Source organism: Xyrauchen texanus, chromosome 17 (assembly GCF_025860055.1).
Source record: "Xyrauchen texanus isolate HMW12.3.18 chromosome 17, RBS_HiC_50CHRs, whole genome shotgun sequence".
NCBI classification, from domain to species: domain Eukaryota; kingdom Metazoa; phylum Chordata; class Actinopteri; order Cypriniformes; family Catostomidae; genus Xyrauchen; species Xyrauchen texanus.
Genome location: NC_068292.1, coordinates 44,743,002 through 44,758,001, shown reverse-complemented (window position 1 = coordinate 44,758,001; position 15,000 = coordinate 44,743,002). Strand labels below are relative to the sequence as shown.

The following is a 15,000-nucleotide window of genomic DNA, read 5'->3' as shown; positions in this document are numbered from 1 at the left end:
TGTGTGAGTGAGTGAGTGTGTGAGTGAGTGAGTGTGTGAGTGAGTGTGTGTGTGTGAGTGTGTGAGTGAGTGTGTGAGTGAGTGTGTGAGTGTGTGAGTGAGTGAGTGTGTGAGTGAGTGTGTGTGTGAGTGAGTGAGTGTGTGAGTGAGTGTGTGTGTGTGAGTGTGTGAGTGAGTGTGTGAGTGAGTGTGTGAGTGTGTGAGTGAGTGAGTGTGTGAGTGAGTGTGTGTGTGAGTGAGTGTGTGTGTGAGTGAGTGTGTGAGTGAGTGAGTGTGTGACAGCACACAGCAGGTTAAGTCATGCACTAAATAGGGAGCAAGGGAGTACCCTATAGCTCTCTATGCACTTAATCTATACATGCATTCACCCCTAAAATCTGATCAAAAGTTTCAGGCTGAGACTTTTGTGTTCCACTGAAGAAAGCAAAAAATGAACCCTTTAAATGAGGTGTAAGTTTATCCTCACCTGTTGTAGATGCAGCATCAGTTGTTCTCGCTGGTCTTCTGGTTGAGTGGGAATCAGTTTCTCCATCTCATCACACTTCCTCTTCATCTGCTCCACCTTCAGACGTTCCTCCTCCAACCGAACACGCTCCTGAGGGATCGACAGACCAGCACGCTTTAATCAGGTGCTATTTGCACCGGTCATTATTTTCAGTGCAAACATGCCTTTAATGTTTAATGCAAATGAGGTTTATTATAAAATGTGAAATATTCAAACATCTGCACTATGTACCTGATGCAACTGACCCTTCGCTAAGCCCCGCCTTAAAAGTGCTTGTGCATCTATCCACCCAGTCTTAGCAACTGTTGCCATGCCGCCATTACTCTGAGACACGTTTAACATTTATAAGAGATGATTCAGGTGTGTGTATCAACCAAGTGTGCCGCACAAGCCCTCAAAAGTGAAGCCAAAACGTCTCGATCGCCCCCCGGTGGCTGGTCCTAGTATAGGTCATAAACCCCGCCTCCCCATGTTATTCAACGGGACGTGAGACCGACTAAACAATTAAATTACACTTCACATATCTTTTTTCCAAAGATAGTTTCTGTCATTTACTGTCGTTTCTATCACGTTGATGTCATTTCAAGTGTTTGTTTTCAAAATAAGTTTGTTTTTAGTTATTTGATGCTATAAAAACGGTGCTGTGACATCATGATTGACAGCTGTGATTGACAGGTTCTCTGAGCGAAGTAGTCACTGAAGCACCAACGCACTTTTTTTCGGGATTTTCGGAGGACTGAGGAGATTGGAGCTTTAAATTTAATATCTAAATTTCTATAATTAATTATTTCACACCGTCATAAGTCAAAAGGGGCGTGTGCTTGCGATTGATTCAGCGAGAGTGAGGGCGGGGCCTTGATTTCGTGGCTTTACTTCCTGCTCACTACTGCGCAGGTCTGGTCCCGAAATCGCAACTGCGCAGACTCAAGTCCCAAGATGTCAGCGCCATATCGGGACACTGGCGGCTTCAGTTCTCACCAATGGAAAAGAGCGAAGGGGCGTCGGCCATCTTTTTTTACAGTCTATGGTATCAACCGGTGCATTAATGGCAAATTATTGTACTTTTTTGTATTATATTGGAACGATTCAAAACGATTAAGACAAAATGTGCATAGAGGGGGGTTATTTGCCCTGTATGGGAAAGATGGAGTGGCGTGGAAATTGCATTTTGACCATGTTTGTGCTGATACCTCATTTGCATTAATTGGGCACTAAAACAATGGGGACAGCGTGCGCAAATAAACAATGCTATCAGCCAGTGCAATTCATTATTAGCGAATTCCCTCTGAACGTTTATGTAGAGGAACACCTTCTGTCTGCTGGCCAATCGTTGGCACTTTCTGTGTCTGTCTTTCTCCTGCAACATCTGCAGCTGCTCTGTATGTCTGCGCAGTCGCTCCTGCTCCGTCTGCAGCTCGCCTCGCAGCAGCGCCACCTCCAGCTGCAGCTGTAGAAAACCCAGAGTCACTCTCACTCCACAGTGTACTGATGACAGAACGAAAGAGCAGAGCTTTTCTCTACTTACCTCAATCTTCAGCTCCTCTCGCTGATGGTCAAGCTCCGTGATGCGTCGCTGCAGCATGGAAGGAGACGTCAGGAAATGCGCCGTGTCGCCATCTGCTTGCTTGTGGCGAGGCTGGGGAAGAGGATGAGAGTTCGGTGAGGTTTAAAGACCAGCAGATGGAGCTGGTTAAGTTGCTTCTGGTCTGATTATCACATGAAAGCTTGTGCTTACCCGTTCACTCTCTGTGCTGCTCCCTTCAGTGTCTGACTCCGCCCCTGAAGAGGCGGGGCTTTGCCCTACAGCCACTCGCATGATCCAAGGGGACCTTTGGATTGACTCGCACTGGCTCCTCGTAGGATCCATGTTATTATGTCTGGGCATGTCTAATTAAACAGGAATAAACACTAGTTAGTGGAGGTATGGGACCTTTATGGTGATAGCAAACAAGATCAAATAATAGTCAAAAGTGAAGCCAAAACGTCTCGATCGCCCCCCGGTGGCTGGTCCTAGTATAGGTCATAAACCCCGCCTCCCCATGTTATTCAACGGGACGTGAGACCAACTAAACAATTAAATTACACTTCACATATCTTTTTTCCAAAGATAGTTTCTGTCATTTACTGTCGTTTCTATCACGTTGATGTCATTTCAAGTGTTTGTTTTCAAAATAAGTTTGTTTTTAGTTATTTGATGCTATAAAAACGCTGCTGTGACATCATGATTGACAGCTGTGATTGACAGGTTCTCTTGAGTGAAGTAGTCACTGAAGCACCAACGGACTTTTTTTCGGGATCTTCGGAGGACTGAGGAGATTGGAGCTTTAAATTTAATATCTACATTTCTATAATTAATTATTTCACACCGTCAAAAGTCAAAAGGGGCGTGTCCTTGCGATTGATTCAGCGAGAGTGAGGGCGGGGCCTTGATTTCGCGGCTTTACTTCCAGCTCACTACTGCGCAGGTCTGGTCCCGAAATCGCAACTGCGCAGACTCAAGTCCCAAGATGTCAGCGCCATATCGGGACACTGGCGGCTTCAGTTCTCACCAATGGAAAAGAGCGAAGGGGCGTCGGCCATCTTTTTTTACAGTCTATGGTTGCAACTAGCGACTAAACTATCAATCATGAAAACAATCGCTCTATTTATAAGTTAACACAAGCTAATCTCAATCGACAGCATTTGTGGCATAATGTTGATCAACCACAAAAAAAATATACAATTAAATATATAAAAATGATTAATATTTACATATTAATTTAATTTTAGTGTGACTAACCTTTGCCGTGTAAAGTCGTTTACATGCTGGGATTACAGTGTTACATCGTCATGATGACAAAATGATAAAATCACGTGAGCACGAATAATGTGGCTATATTTTAATATGCGCGTTGCTCTTTTCTTAAATAACGAGTCTAAATTAATTTTGTTAATCAACATTATGTCACAAATGCTGCTGATTGGGCGTAACTTGTGTTGAACCCGGAATATTCCTTTAAATGGATTTGTAATATAGCACACATGTCATATGGAGTACAATAATGATAATCCGACGGTGCTTTTTTTTGTCATTTTGGAATCCGACAGGCCACCTTTTGTGTTCCACGGAAAAAAAAAACTCAAACAGGTTTGGAAAGACATGAGAGTGAGTAAATAATGACCCATTTTCCAGTCAGCTATACCTTAAAACGTACAAATAATCAGAATTAATTGTAAATAAGCAATGTCAGTCCATCTCTGCTAAATACAAAATTCCTTCAGACATTGTTTTGGAGCGTTTCAATTCTTCACGTCTTGCTTCAGAAGTATTTTCGTTCACTTTGCTTAAAGAAAAAGACCACAGAAAAGACGGTGAGATGAAAGTAAAAGTGAAAGAGACCTGTGGTGGCAGCGAGTTACTCTGTAGCTCAGTACAGGTGTTTTTTATACTTTATAAAGACTCTAAATGTTGTACCCATTAAAGCTCTGTGAACTTCACAAGCCCTCTCCAGCCAGAGTCGCTCTCTTTAGCTCTTAACGCCACTACACACACATCTGACAGTACCGAGTGTGGGAACAGACTCTCTGTACGCCATCGGACAAGCCGTTTCCCAGCCTCTCTCGGCCCCATCCGTTCCCCCTACCCAAACCTTATTAGGAAACTAGAAGTCAGAGCAACGCGGATAAATATAAAACTCTTGATACGATGAGTTCCAAACACAGACTGACACACAGAGAGTTCTGGAGGGGGAAGTGGCTTCTAAAATGTCACAGGCCGGTTTCATATTTCCACACACACTGTGAAAGCGATTGGACCCTGTTCCTGGAATAACTGCAAACCTCCCTGAGCAGTACATACAATAGCTTGTTTACAAAGGAATATAGCAAAGGTTCCCATGGTTGGCAAAAGTGTCTATCTATATCTAAATCTAGCATGTATGTTTAATGTAAGTAGCCTTGATCAAAACTAGGCCTTGTTGGGGTCTGGGTATCTCAGCGAGTATTGACGCTGACTATCACCCCTGGAATAGTGAGTTTGAATCCAGGGCGTGCTGAGTGACTCCATCCAGGTCTCCTTAGCAACCAAATTGGCCCGGTTGCTAGGGAGGATAGAGTCACATGGGTTAACCTCCTCGTGGTGGTGATTAGTGGTTCTCGCTCTCAATGGGGCGTGTGGTGAGTTGTGTGTGGATCGTGGAGAGTAGCATGAGGCTCCACATGCTGTGAGTCTCCTTAGCAACCAAATTGGCCCAGTTGCTAGGGAGGGTAGAGTCACATGGGGTAACCTCCTCGTGGTGGTGATTAGTGGTTCTCGCTCTCAATGGGGCGTGTGGTGAGTTGTGCGTGGATCGTGGAGAGTAGCATGAGCCTCCACATGCTGTGAGTCTCCGCGGTGTCACGCACAATGAGTCACGTGATCAGAAGCGTGGTTTGATGGTCTCAGAAGTGGAAGTGGTTATGCATGTGCAAACATATGAAATGTCCACAGGATGGCGCCAAAAGAGAGATGCGTTTTTAGTTGATGAATAAAAGTCACTTTTTAAGTTTGATCGTCTTCTCGGCGCTCCGCTAAGGCCTGCAAGGAGCCCCGGCGGGGGCGATCCGAGGACCTTACAAAACCATGCAATCGGTAGCAGCGACGGGCGGTGTGTACAAATGGCAGGGACTTAATCAACGTGAGCTTATGCTTACTGGGAATTCCTCGTTGATGGGAAATATTTGCAATCCACAGTCCCGATCACGAGTGGCGTTCAGCGGGTTACACACGCCTCTCGGCGCAGGGTAGACACACGCTGATCCACCCATTGTGGCGCGTGTCAAGCCCCGGACATCTAAAGGAACCACAGACCTGTTATTGCTCCAACTCGCGTGGCTGAACACCACTTGTCCAGCTAAGATGCACGGATTGACGATCTCAGAAGCGGAAGTGGTTACGCATGTGCAAACATATGAAATGTCCACAGGGTGGCGCCAAAAGAGAGTTGCATTTTTAGATGATCTAAAACAGTCAACAGGAATGCATATTTTATTAACTATACACAATAGAGCTGTTCAGCTGTGACATAAATTTTCCTATGGGTTTTTATAACGAAGTTTTCAAACTTATGAGCCTGTGGAAATCCTTACTTGATGATACGACATAACTACACACTTTCATGCCTCAAACGTGACCACTAAGTGTTTTAATAAAATATTTAATATGCTTAAAAATTCACGTTTGGGACATAAGTGTAATTTATGTTGCAGAACAAAACATCCATGTATCGTCAGGTAATGTTTACCACAAAACTTATTTTACTCATAAGCTGAAAAACCCAAATATAAACCCCCATCAGAAAATCCTGCGGGAGGGCGTGGCACGAGGTGGCGGTGGCAACCACACCCAAACCCCCCCAATTTTGGGGGCGTTCTCATTTAGACCCCCCTTAACAACTTTAGGGACGTTCACATTTAAAATCACCAATACACAGCCCGAACCCCCGCGGTCAACATCTAGCGTTTTGAACAATGTCTCGAGACTCAGCCAATCGGTCGGGGGTCTGGGTATCTTAGCGAGCATTGACGCTGACTTCCACCCCTGGAGTCGTGAGTTTGAATCCAGGGCGTGCTGAGTGACTCCAGCCAGGTCTCCTTAGCAACCAAATTGTCCCGGTTGCTAGGGAGGGTAGAGTCACATGAGGTAACCTTCTCATGGTCGCTATAATGTGGTTCTCGCTCTCGGTGGGGTGCGTGGTGAGTTGTGCGTGGAAACGCGCTCAACGAGTCACGTGATAAGATGCGCGGATTGACGGTCTCAGATGCGCGATTCGTCCTCCGGCACCCGGATTGAGGCGAGTCACTACGCCACCATGAGGACTTGGAGCGCATTGGGAATTGGGCATTCCAAATTGGGGAGAAAAAGGGATAATAAAAAAAGACTGATTTGGTAAACTAAGACAAGTCCACATGCAATGCAATCTAATCAGCTCTTTATCTCAGATACGGTCCGAGCAGCATTCAGGAAAGGAAGCCTTTGAAGGTCCAAGATGATAAAAGAAGTTTGCAAATGTGAAAGTTCAGTGAGATAAACTTAAGAGATATGAAACAAAAACCAAGAGTTACAGAAACGAGATAAAGGTACAATAGCACAATATCATCATGGACGATTAAATAAAAAACCTCTCATGTAATGAGTCAGAAATCATTAGTAATTGCAGAGGAGTGGCTGTAGAGATTAGACGGCACATAAACATCCTGCTGCTTATATAACGTGCTCCTCCTGGCCTTCACTAACACTGCTGGCCAGACTGACGAGTCTCAGCACAGTCTCTGTTTGCAACGACTTGCTAATTATTTTCTCCTTGACTCTGCAATAACTCGCCACCACAGACCCCTTCACCAACCTCCTAACCTCTGCTAACATGTGTTCGAGTGCATTCCTTCCACAACGTCTCCACATCCTGCCACAAACCAACTATTCATAAGTCATGACTCAATTTCATTGGCCTTTATTAAAGCCCCAACAAATCTCCCTGTGAAACCAGTTTAGATATAAACGCAGAGGCAAAACCATTACAAAAATGTCCAGTGGCTGTGTACAACTGCAATGGTACTACCATGGTTCTTTGGTATAGGGCTATACGGTGGCATCCATATTCATAGACTTATATGGTTAGGGCCCTAAGATTTCCACAATGCAGAAAACACGGACATAAAAATGGAATTAACTATTAAACGCGGAACGTCATGGAATTTTACAGTGAATGTATAAATGCACATGTAACAGTTAAAGGATGGGCAAGGAGGCGGCGGGAACTGGCTGAACAATAAACATAAACTTTAATGATATAAATGAATTTAAAACAACAAAACATAAGGACGTAACGCTCGCGCGCGTCTCTCTCTCGAACCGGCTTCTCCAGCTGATGATTCAGCGCCGGCCATGCTCCTCACGGCCCGGACACGCCCCGGCCACACCCTCCTCCTCGTCACACTCCTCCCTTGCCCGATTCAGGCCAGGGTGCCACCAGTCTGACTAACCCCAACCTCCCAATCACCGGGCGCCGCCCTTCTGGCTGTTCTGTCAGCCGGTGGCCCACCCTGCTTCCTGTGGACCTTGGGGGAGAGATGAGGGAGGCGTGGGGAGAAGGAAAGGGCGAGCGGAGACACAGAGACAGTGAGCGAGAGAGAGAGAGAGGAGTGGAGTGCTTGCGGTTCCCGGACACGCTGTCGCCCGGTCCTCAAACACACCTTCACCCTCTGGCAGACGCCAGCTCATTCCTCCCCTGGCAGACGGAAGCGAGTCCTCCGGCCCCTGGCACATGGAACTGCTCCTCCCCTTCTCGGCAGACGGCCACAGTTCCTCCGGCACTCGCCAGCCGGCAGCAAACGCTCCGTCCCCAGGCAGATGGCCACGGCTGCTCCCCTGACGGATGGCAGCGGCGAGTACTCCACGACAGTGGGTCCCTCCTCCCTCCCGGGTTTCGGCACCACTGTAACTGTCTAAGGATGGACAAGGAGAAGGCCGCGTACATCTCTCTCTCTCGAACCGGCGTCTCAAGCTGCCCCTTATCTCGCTCTCCCGCTCATCAGCTGATTCAGCGCCGGCCATGCTCCATCACGACCCGGCCACGCCCTCCTCCTCGTCACAGCACAATTAATCAAAATTAAAATCATGTCCTGGTGTGATGATTAAACTATAAACAATAATCTATTGAATGTTTGCGGAGCTGCATGCTTCAACAGTAAGTGAAGAACAGCCACAACCGCATCATTAACATCACATGCACTCTGCGTTTGCATACATGATAAAGAGCGGAGCACTTTATTCGCATGTAGCTCATGCAGACAATATATTTATATAATTAATTCATAGCCTTTTGCGATTTAATAAGCAAATTAGCCCATATAGCGAACAGCTTTTCCGGAGGTGAGAGGTGAAGTCGTCAAGAACATCCGTATTTCTGCCAAAACACCAAAATAAATGTTCCATTTCACTAGACGATGCTACATGTCCAAAAAACATGCTATTACCATAGTACTATGTCTAAGAGTCCAAAATGTGTGTTTCTTGTGCAACCAAAATCCCAATAGTAACCAGAAAGCAATTTACGGTTTGGTGCATAATGCAATAAAAAACAAGCCCAAATTACACAAGGGACTCTTATTTTGATATGTGCTTCCAGTTCACATGAACACAAAAGGAAATATATTTCCGCAGCAACTGTTGGGGTTTAAGCCTTTTAAGAACTTCCATCCATCCATCTTCAACCGCTTATCCGAAGTCGGGTCGCGGGGGCAGCTGCTCCAGCAGGGGGCGCCAAACTTCCCTATCCCGAGCCACATTAACCAGCTCTGACTGGGGGATCCCGAGGCGTTCCCAGGCCAGTGTGGAGATGTAATCTCTCCACCTAGTCCTGGGTCTTCCCCGAGGCCTCCTCCCAGCTGGACGTGCCTGAAACACCTCCCTAGGGAGGCGGCAACGGGGCATCCTTACCAGATGCCCAAACCACCTCAACTGACTCCTTTCGACGCAAAGGAGCAGCGGCTCTACTCCGAGCTTGGATGACTGAGCTCCTCACCCTATCTCTAAGGGAGAAGCCCGCCACCCTTCTGAGGAAGCCCAAACGGCCGCTTGTACTCGTGACCTAGTTCTTTCGGTCTTGACGCAGCCTTCATGACCATAGGTGAGGGTAGGAACAAAAATGGACCGGTAGATCGAGAGCTTTGCCTTCCAGCTCTCTTTTCGTGACAATGGTGCGATAGAGCGAGTGCAATACCGCCCCGCTGCCCCGATTCTCCGGCCAACCTCCCTCTCCATTGTCCCCTCACTCGTGAACAAGACCCCGAGGTACTCGAACTCCTTCACTTGGGGCAATACCTCCTTCCTTTGAGTTTAAGAACTTTCAAAGTATAAAAAAAATTATGTATTTGTATTCGTATTTGTACTTTGTAAGTTGCTGAATTTGCAAACTGGTGTTAAATATGACTCTGATGTTATTTTATTTATTATTGTTATTTTCATAAAACATGGTACAACAGCCTCATTCTAACACTGTCTACAAATATGCCAAGTTTCGTAACGGTCGGCCATTCAGATTTGATGTTATTAGCTGCTGAAATTTGACTGGCTGCTGGCGGCCATGTTTTTTTATTTGTCAGACTGATATTGTAGGATAAGTTAGCCATTGGCCCCTACAAGATGCATACCAATTTTCAACTTCATTGATCATACGGTTGCAGAGTTTTGAGCATTTGTTTGTTGTAGCGCCCTCTATTGGCGAACGTTTTCACGACTTTGCGTGCATCCTCAGAATGTCTTGTTGTCTATATGTATCAAGTTTCGTAACATTTGGCCTTTTTATTTGGTAGATATTGGTCAATACGTACAAAATAGATGACACATGACCAATTTGTTGGCTTATAGCTTCACAACACTTCGACGAATCAAAATTCCTCAGCTAACTTTTTCAGGAGGGTTTATAGTAGACACCCCAATTGTCGTGCGAATCGGACATACGGCCTAGGATGAGTTTTTCGAATTATGCAAATTAGCGCCAAAAAATTATATATACATTTTGTTCATCAGGAGACAAGGAATCCAATGATGTTAGACTTGAGTGAGCGATAAACGGTTTAGGAGTTATGAGCCAAAACGTAAACATGATCACTACAGCGCCACCTTGAGGCCAATCAGGCCGAAACTTTGATATGATGTAGTACTCTGGGGGACTACCTTCCCTCAAAGTTTCAGCTCTCTACGAATTACGGTTTGGTCTGCACGATCAGTTTTAGGGCAGAATAATAATAAAAATCCTTAAAAGATCCGAGGCGGACTGGCCATCAGGAGAACCGAGCGGGCCGGTCGTGAAACGGGCCGCGATAAGCTAAAATGAGCTGCCGCGTTATGCAGAACGGACCACAAAACGGCGCAGTTCAAAACGCAACTATCGTTAAAACCAATATATCTGTCAAACTCTAATATAAACATATATAAATATGGTGTTTCCATGGTGACTGGGAAAGCCCCTTATAATGTCACTGTCAACATAGAATATTAAATAAGATTATTGTTTTCAAACTTATTAGGGTTAGACACACCTTACAAACACTTCCCATTAGAGCGTTCCAAACAATCACACCTTCAACTAAACACATGCAATCGAAACTTTCAACACGCCTCCATGTAATTACAGCCGCAATTAACATTCTTGAGTGAACGACACTCGCGGCACGCCTGCGGGTCAGATGAACGTTTCCCAAGTGTCGTCAGAGATGTCAGAGGTTTAACACAAACAGGTAACCTTCGGTTTATCATAAACTAATGGATGTTGAGACTGACCAGTTGGTTGAGGTCAGTGTTCACTGATAATGACCTTGACATGACCTCGGGTCAGTGGACAAACAAGAGTCACGTGTAATAAAAACAGTCAGGGATGCGTTTCCCAAAAGCACTGTGAGCCTATGTAGATCGTAGAAACCATTAGCGCCAGTGGTCTCTACGATCATTTTAAGCTTGCAATATATATATATATATATATATGTATATATATTACTTTGTGTATATGCATACATATATATATATATATATATATATACATAAACATACAGATATATAAACACACACAATAATATATATATATATATATATATATATATATATATATATATATATATATATAAATGAACGAATAACATATTTACAAAAAAGTAAAATGTACTTTTATTATTGTACAGCACATTGGTCAACACTGTTGTTTTAATAGTGCTTTATAAATAAACTAAAATAAATTAAATAAACTATGTATATATATACACACACACACACACACACACACACACACACACACATATATATATATATATATAAAATATAATTTGTTTATTTGTCTTTTTCTTGGGGTTTTATATAATTTACTTTTATTATTATACAGCACATTGGTCAACACTGTTGTTTTAATAGTAAATAAAAAATTAAATAAACTATATATATATACACACATTATGTATATACAGTAATATATATATAGATATAATACTGTATATACATAATATATATAGTGTATTTTATTTATTTTATTTACCGAATTTGACCTCATTGTATTTTCAGTATAATCAAAATGTTTATCTTTAGTTTTTTACATTTAACTTTACTCAAATAGAGTAGAAAATAAGACACTGTCATCGTAATACAAAATAGGCCATATATTTTCCAGATAATATTTTAATAATTTATTTCGGCTTAAGTACAATAACAACATAAAGGCAAATAATTTAAATAGTCTTTATAACATCTCTAAATCATCATTAAAATTGTAAGTATAATAAAAAAAAGATTTTACTTACCCAAGCACCCTCTCCCAAAACTCTCGTTCAAGTGCTCCACCTGACTAGAACAAATCAACACCGCCTCATTATCATCATGTCAACCCTGTCCACTTGATTTAAAAGAGCAGATTACCAGATCTTTATGACACCTGTCACTCACCGGAGATCCCTGTCAGTCAGTCAATCACGTCAATTGAAAATTTAAACCTGTGAATTACACAATTCCAAGAAAACCATCAAGTTTCTCGCGTCAACTCAATTCTTAACTCATCGGTCTTATATATTGATAAATAAACATAGGACATATACGTACCGATCATACCTGGTCACAAACGACCGCCCCAAATCCTTCAACAATCGCGGAATTTGAAGTAAAGTTGATATAAAGAGACAAAAGCGATAAATAAAGTCCGTACTGTGAATGTAAAGCGGGAATCCCGGTGATGTGAAGCGATACCAACGTTCACTCGGAGCGCTTTCGTTACGAGTTTGGCTGCGTTTCAACCTCTAGTGCCCCGCCTATCTAGACCGCATTCAGAGCGCGTGTCAGCACGCGCACGTGAGGGTCAAGAACACTGTCTACACAGGCAGCTCACTAGGGTTTGAGACACAGCCCATGATGTCCGCCGTTGAATGTCTGTCAGTCAACAGGTGAAGCGCGAGCGATGAGTCGAAAGTAAAATAGTTGACAACACATAAACAGTATAACTAAATACAGATAAAACACCTAACAAATAAGTACATAAAGTATATTTAGACATGTAATAAATATTTTAGAGGTACATTAAAATGCTATGTTTTCACACTATTAACTCGTTGCCGATTTTTAATTGCTACTTTAAATGATTACTATACTAATTATTATGATTATTACATATTTAAATTATTTTATTAAAATTGTTGTACATTTTTTAAATGAAGGGTGCCGCTTTAATCCAGGGGTTTACGTGGGGTTTTTAAAATAGGAATTTTCGAATTATGCTTAAAATTAAATATTTCGTGAAAATTACTTTTTAAGACACTTTTCTTGTTATTTTGACACACAGTCGTACCTCAATCGTGGATACTGAAGCCGTTGTCTCTTAAAAATGCGTGTTGCTAACCCGTCGCTAAATAAGGACTACAACAATCGTCCATTTTGTCGAGCACGTGGCTCATACGCTGATGGTAGTTGTAGTCATTTATTAGCACTGTGATGGCAACATGCGTTTTCTAAAAACACAGAAGCTTCCAGATTAACGTTTGAGGTACGAATGTGTGTACTTCATGTCCTAGAACAAAATATGAAAGTATCGTCAAGTAATTGTAATCACATATCTTATTTTACTCATATATATCTATCTATATCTATATCTATCTATATCTATATCTATATCTATATCTCTATATATCTATCTATATATATATATATATATATATATATATAAAACTGCTATAATAAAAACACATGTCTGGCAAATGCTACTCCTCTCTCAGGCTTAGACCTGAACAGCTCTATTGATTGGATGACTTCATTTCATTTGACGTCACTTAAAGTGACAGGTGGTCGGAGAGGAGGGTTAAAAAATAAATAAATAAGAGGGCTTGGTGACGTCAGACAAAAAAGGAAAGTTGTTTCAGAGTTATTAGTTTTTAATGAACAAATTAATAAAAATAAGACACTGATTTATGCAAGGAGCCCCAGTTTGTGCCTGACACGTTGATCTGCCTTACTAACTCCATAAGTTACTGTCCCTTTAAGGTTTGGGGTTAGGGCTTGGTCAACCTGTCAGGCACAGCAGGGGACTCCTTCCACCAATGGACAACAAGGACAGTGTGACTGTCACAAAGCCTGACGGTCAGAGGACAGTGTGACTGGTGGGGCCAAACATTTCTGACACTGTCAGCATTCCTTCTAAAGCATGAGGAGTGACCTACAGTTGTGTTGTGTGCAGATATCACACACAGTGCTGAACCAAAGTGCCACCACACAGAAACAGACTGAGTGAGAGGGAGAAAGACAGATAGTGAGACGCATATAAAATATAGCACAGACAAACCGTGAACAGATGGAGTGGTGCAGTATACACTTACACTGAATGGACAGCTGGCAACTCTTTTGTGCACTCTCTTTCCTGTAGTGCACTAGACAGTGTCAGGGATATAAATACTTTCTGCCTAGCTGCAGCAAAACAACATCATTTGTCAAATGCAGATGAAACTGTAAAGTGAGGGCATTAGTGCTTATATGCTAGTTGGTTTGGGTTCAAGGGCCTAAAGAAGACGTGTCTATGATTATCACTCACTCACTCATTCACTCTCTCACTCACTCATTCACACACTCACTCACTCACTCGCTCACAATCACACACTCTCTCTCACTCACTCCCTCACTCCCTCACTCACACACTCTCTCACACGCTCACTCGCTTACTTACTCACTCACTAACACACACTCTCTCTCACTCACTCACTCGCTCACAAACACACACTCTCTCACTCACTAACACACACTCTCTCTCACTCACTCACTCGCTCACAAACACACACTCTCTCACTCACACACTTGCTCACAAACACACACTCACTCTCACTCCCTCACACACTCACTCTCACACAAACACACTCTCACTCACTCGCTCACACACTCACTCGCTCGCTCACAAACACACTCTCTCACTCCCTCACACTCACTCACCACTGGCACACATCACTGCGCCACAAACACACACTCTCTCACTCACTCCACCAAATCTCTCTCTCTGTCATTTACTCACTCACTCACTCGCACACTCACTCGCTCACTCACTCTCTCACAAACACACACTCTCTCTCACTCTCACACAAACACACTCACTCACTCGCTCGCTCACAAACACACACTCTCTCTCACTCACTCACTCAAACTCTCTCTCTCTCTCTCTGTCACTTACTCACTCACTCACTCGCACACTCACTCGCTCACTCACTCTCTCACAAACACACACTCTCTCTCACTCACTCACTCGCACACTCACTCGCTCGCTCACTCTCTCACAAACACACACTCTCTCTCACTCACTCACACACTCACTCGCTCACTCTCTCTCACAAACACACACTCTCTCACTCACTCACTCGACACACTCACTGCACACACACTCACTGGCCTGCCACAAACACACTCTCACTCCCCTCACACACACACACACACCTTGCAGCATGCCCCTTCGGCATGTTGGCTTAAAGTG

At 43.5% G+C, this 15,000-nt stretch overlaps 1 protein-coding gene across 2 annotated transcripts in view; it reads right to left on the bottom strand.

Annotated features, from left to right (window-relative positions):
• The window catches only part of LOC127658052 (pleckstrin homology-like domain family B member 3), a 26,334-nt gene extending 14,069 nt beyond the window's left edge, over positions 1 to 12,265 (bottom strand). For both annotated transcript variants that reach the window (XM_052147139.1, XM_052147137.1), the window contains exons 1-7: positions 12,105 to 12,265; positions 11,952 to 11,998; positions 11,810 to 11,853; positions 2,241 to 2,392; positions 2,031 to 2,141; positions 1,815 to 1,952; positions 467 to 595 (exon numbers count right to left, since the gene is read on the bottom strand). In XM_052147139.1, the coding sequence (XP_052003099.1) occupies positions 467 to 595; positions 1,815 to 1,952; positions 2,031 to 2,141; positions 2,241 to 2,390 (528 nt within the window). In that variant the 5' untranslated portion in view covers positions 2,391 to 2,392; positions 11,810 to 11,853; positions 11,952 to 11,998; positions 12,105 to 12,265. The remainder of the gene's footprint in view (positions 1 to 466; positions 596 to 1,814; positions 1,953 to 2,030; positions 2,142 to 2,240; positions 2,393 to 11,809; positions 11,854 to 11,951; positions 11,999 to 12,104) is intronic.
• Between the last annotated feature and the right edge of the window lie 2,735 nt (positions 12,266 to 15,000).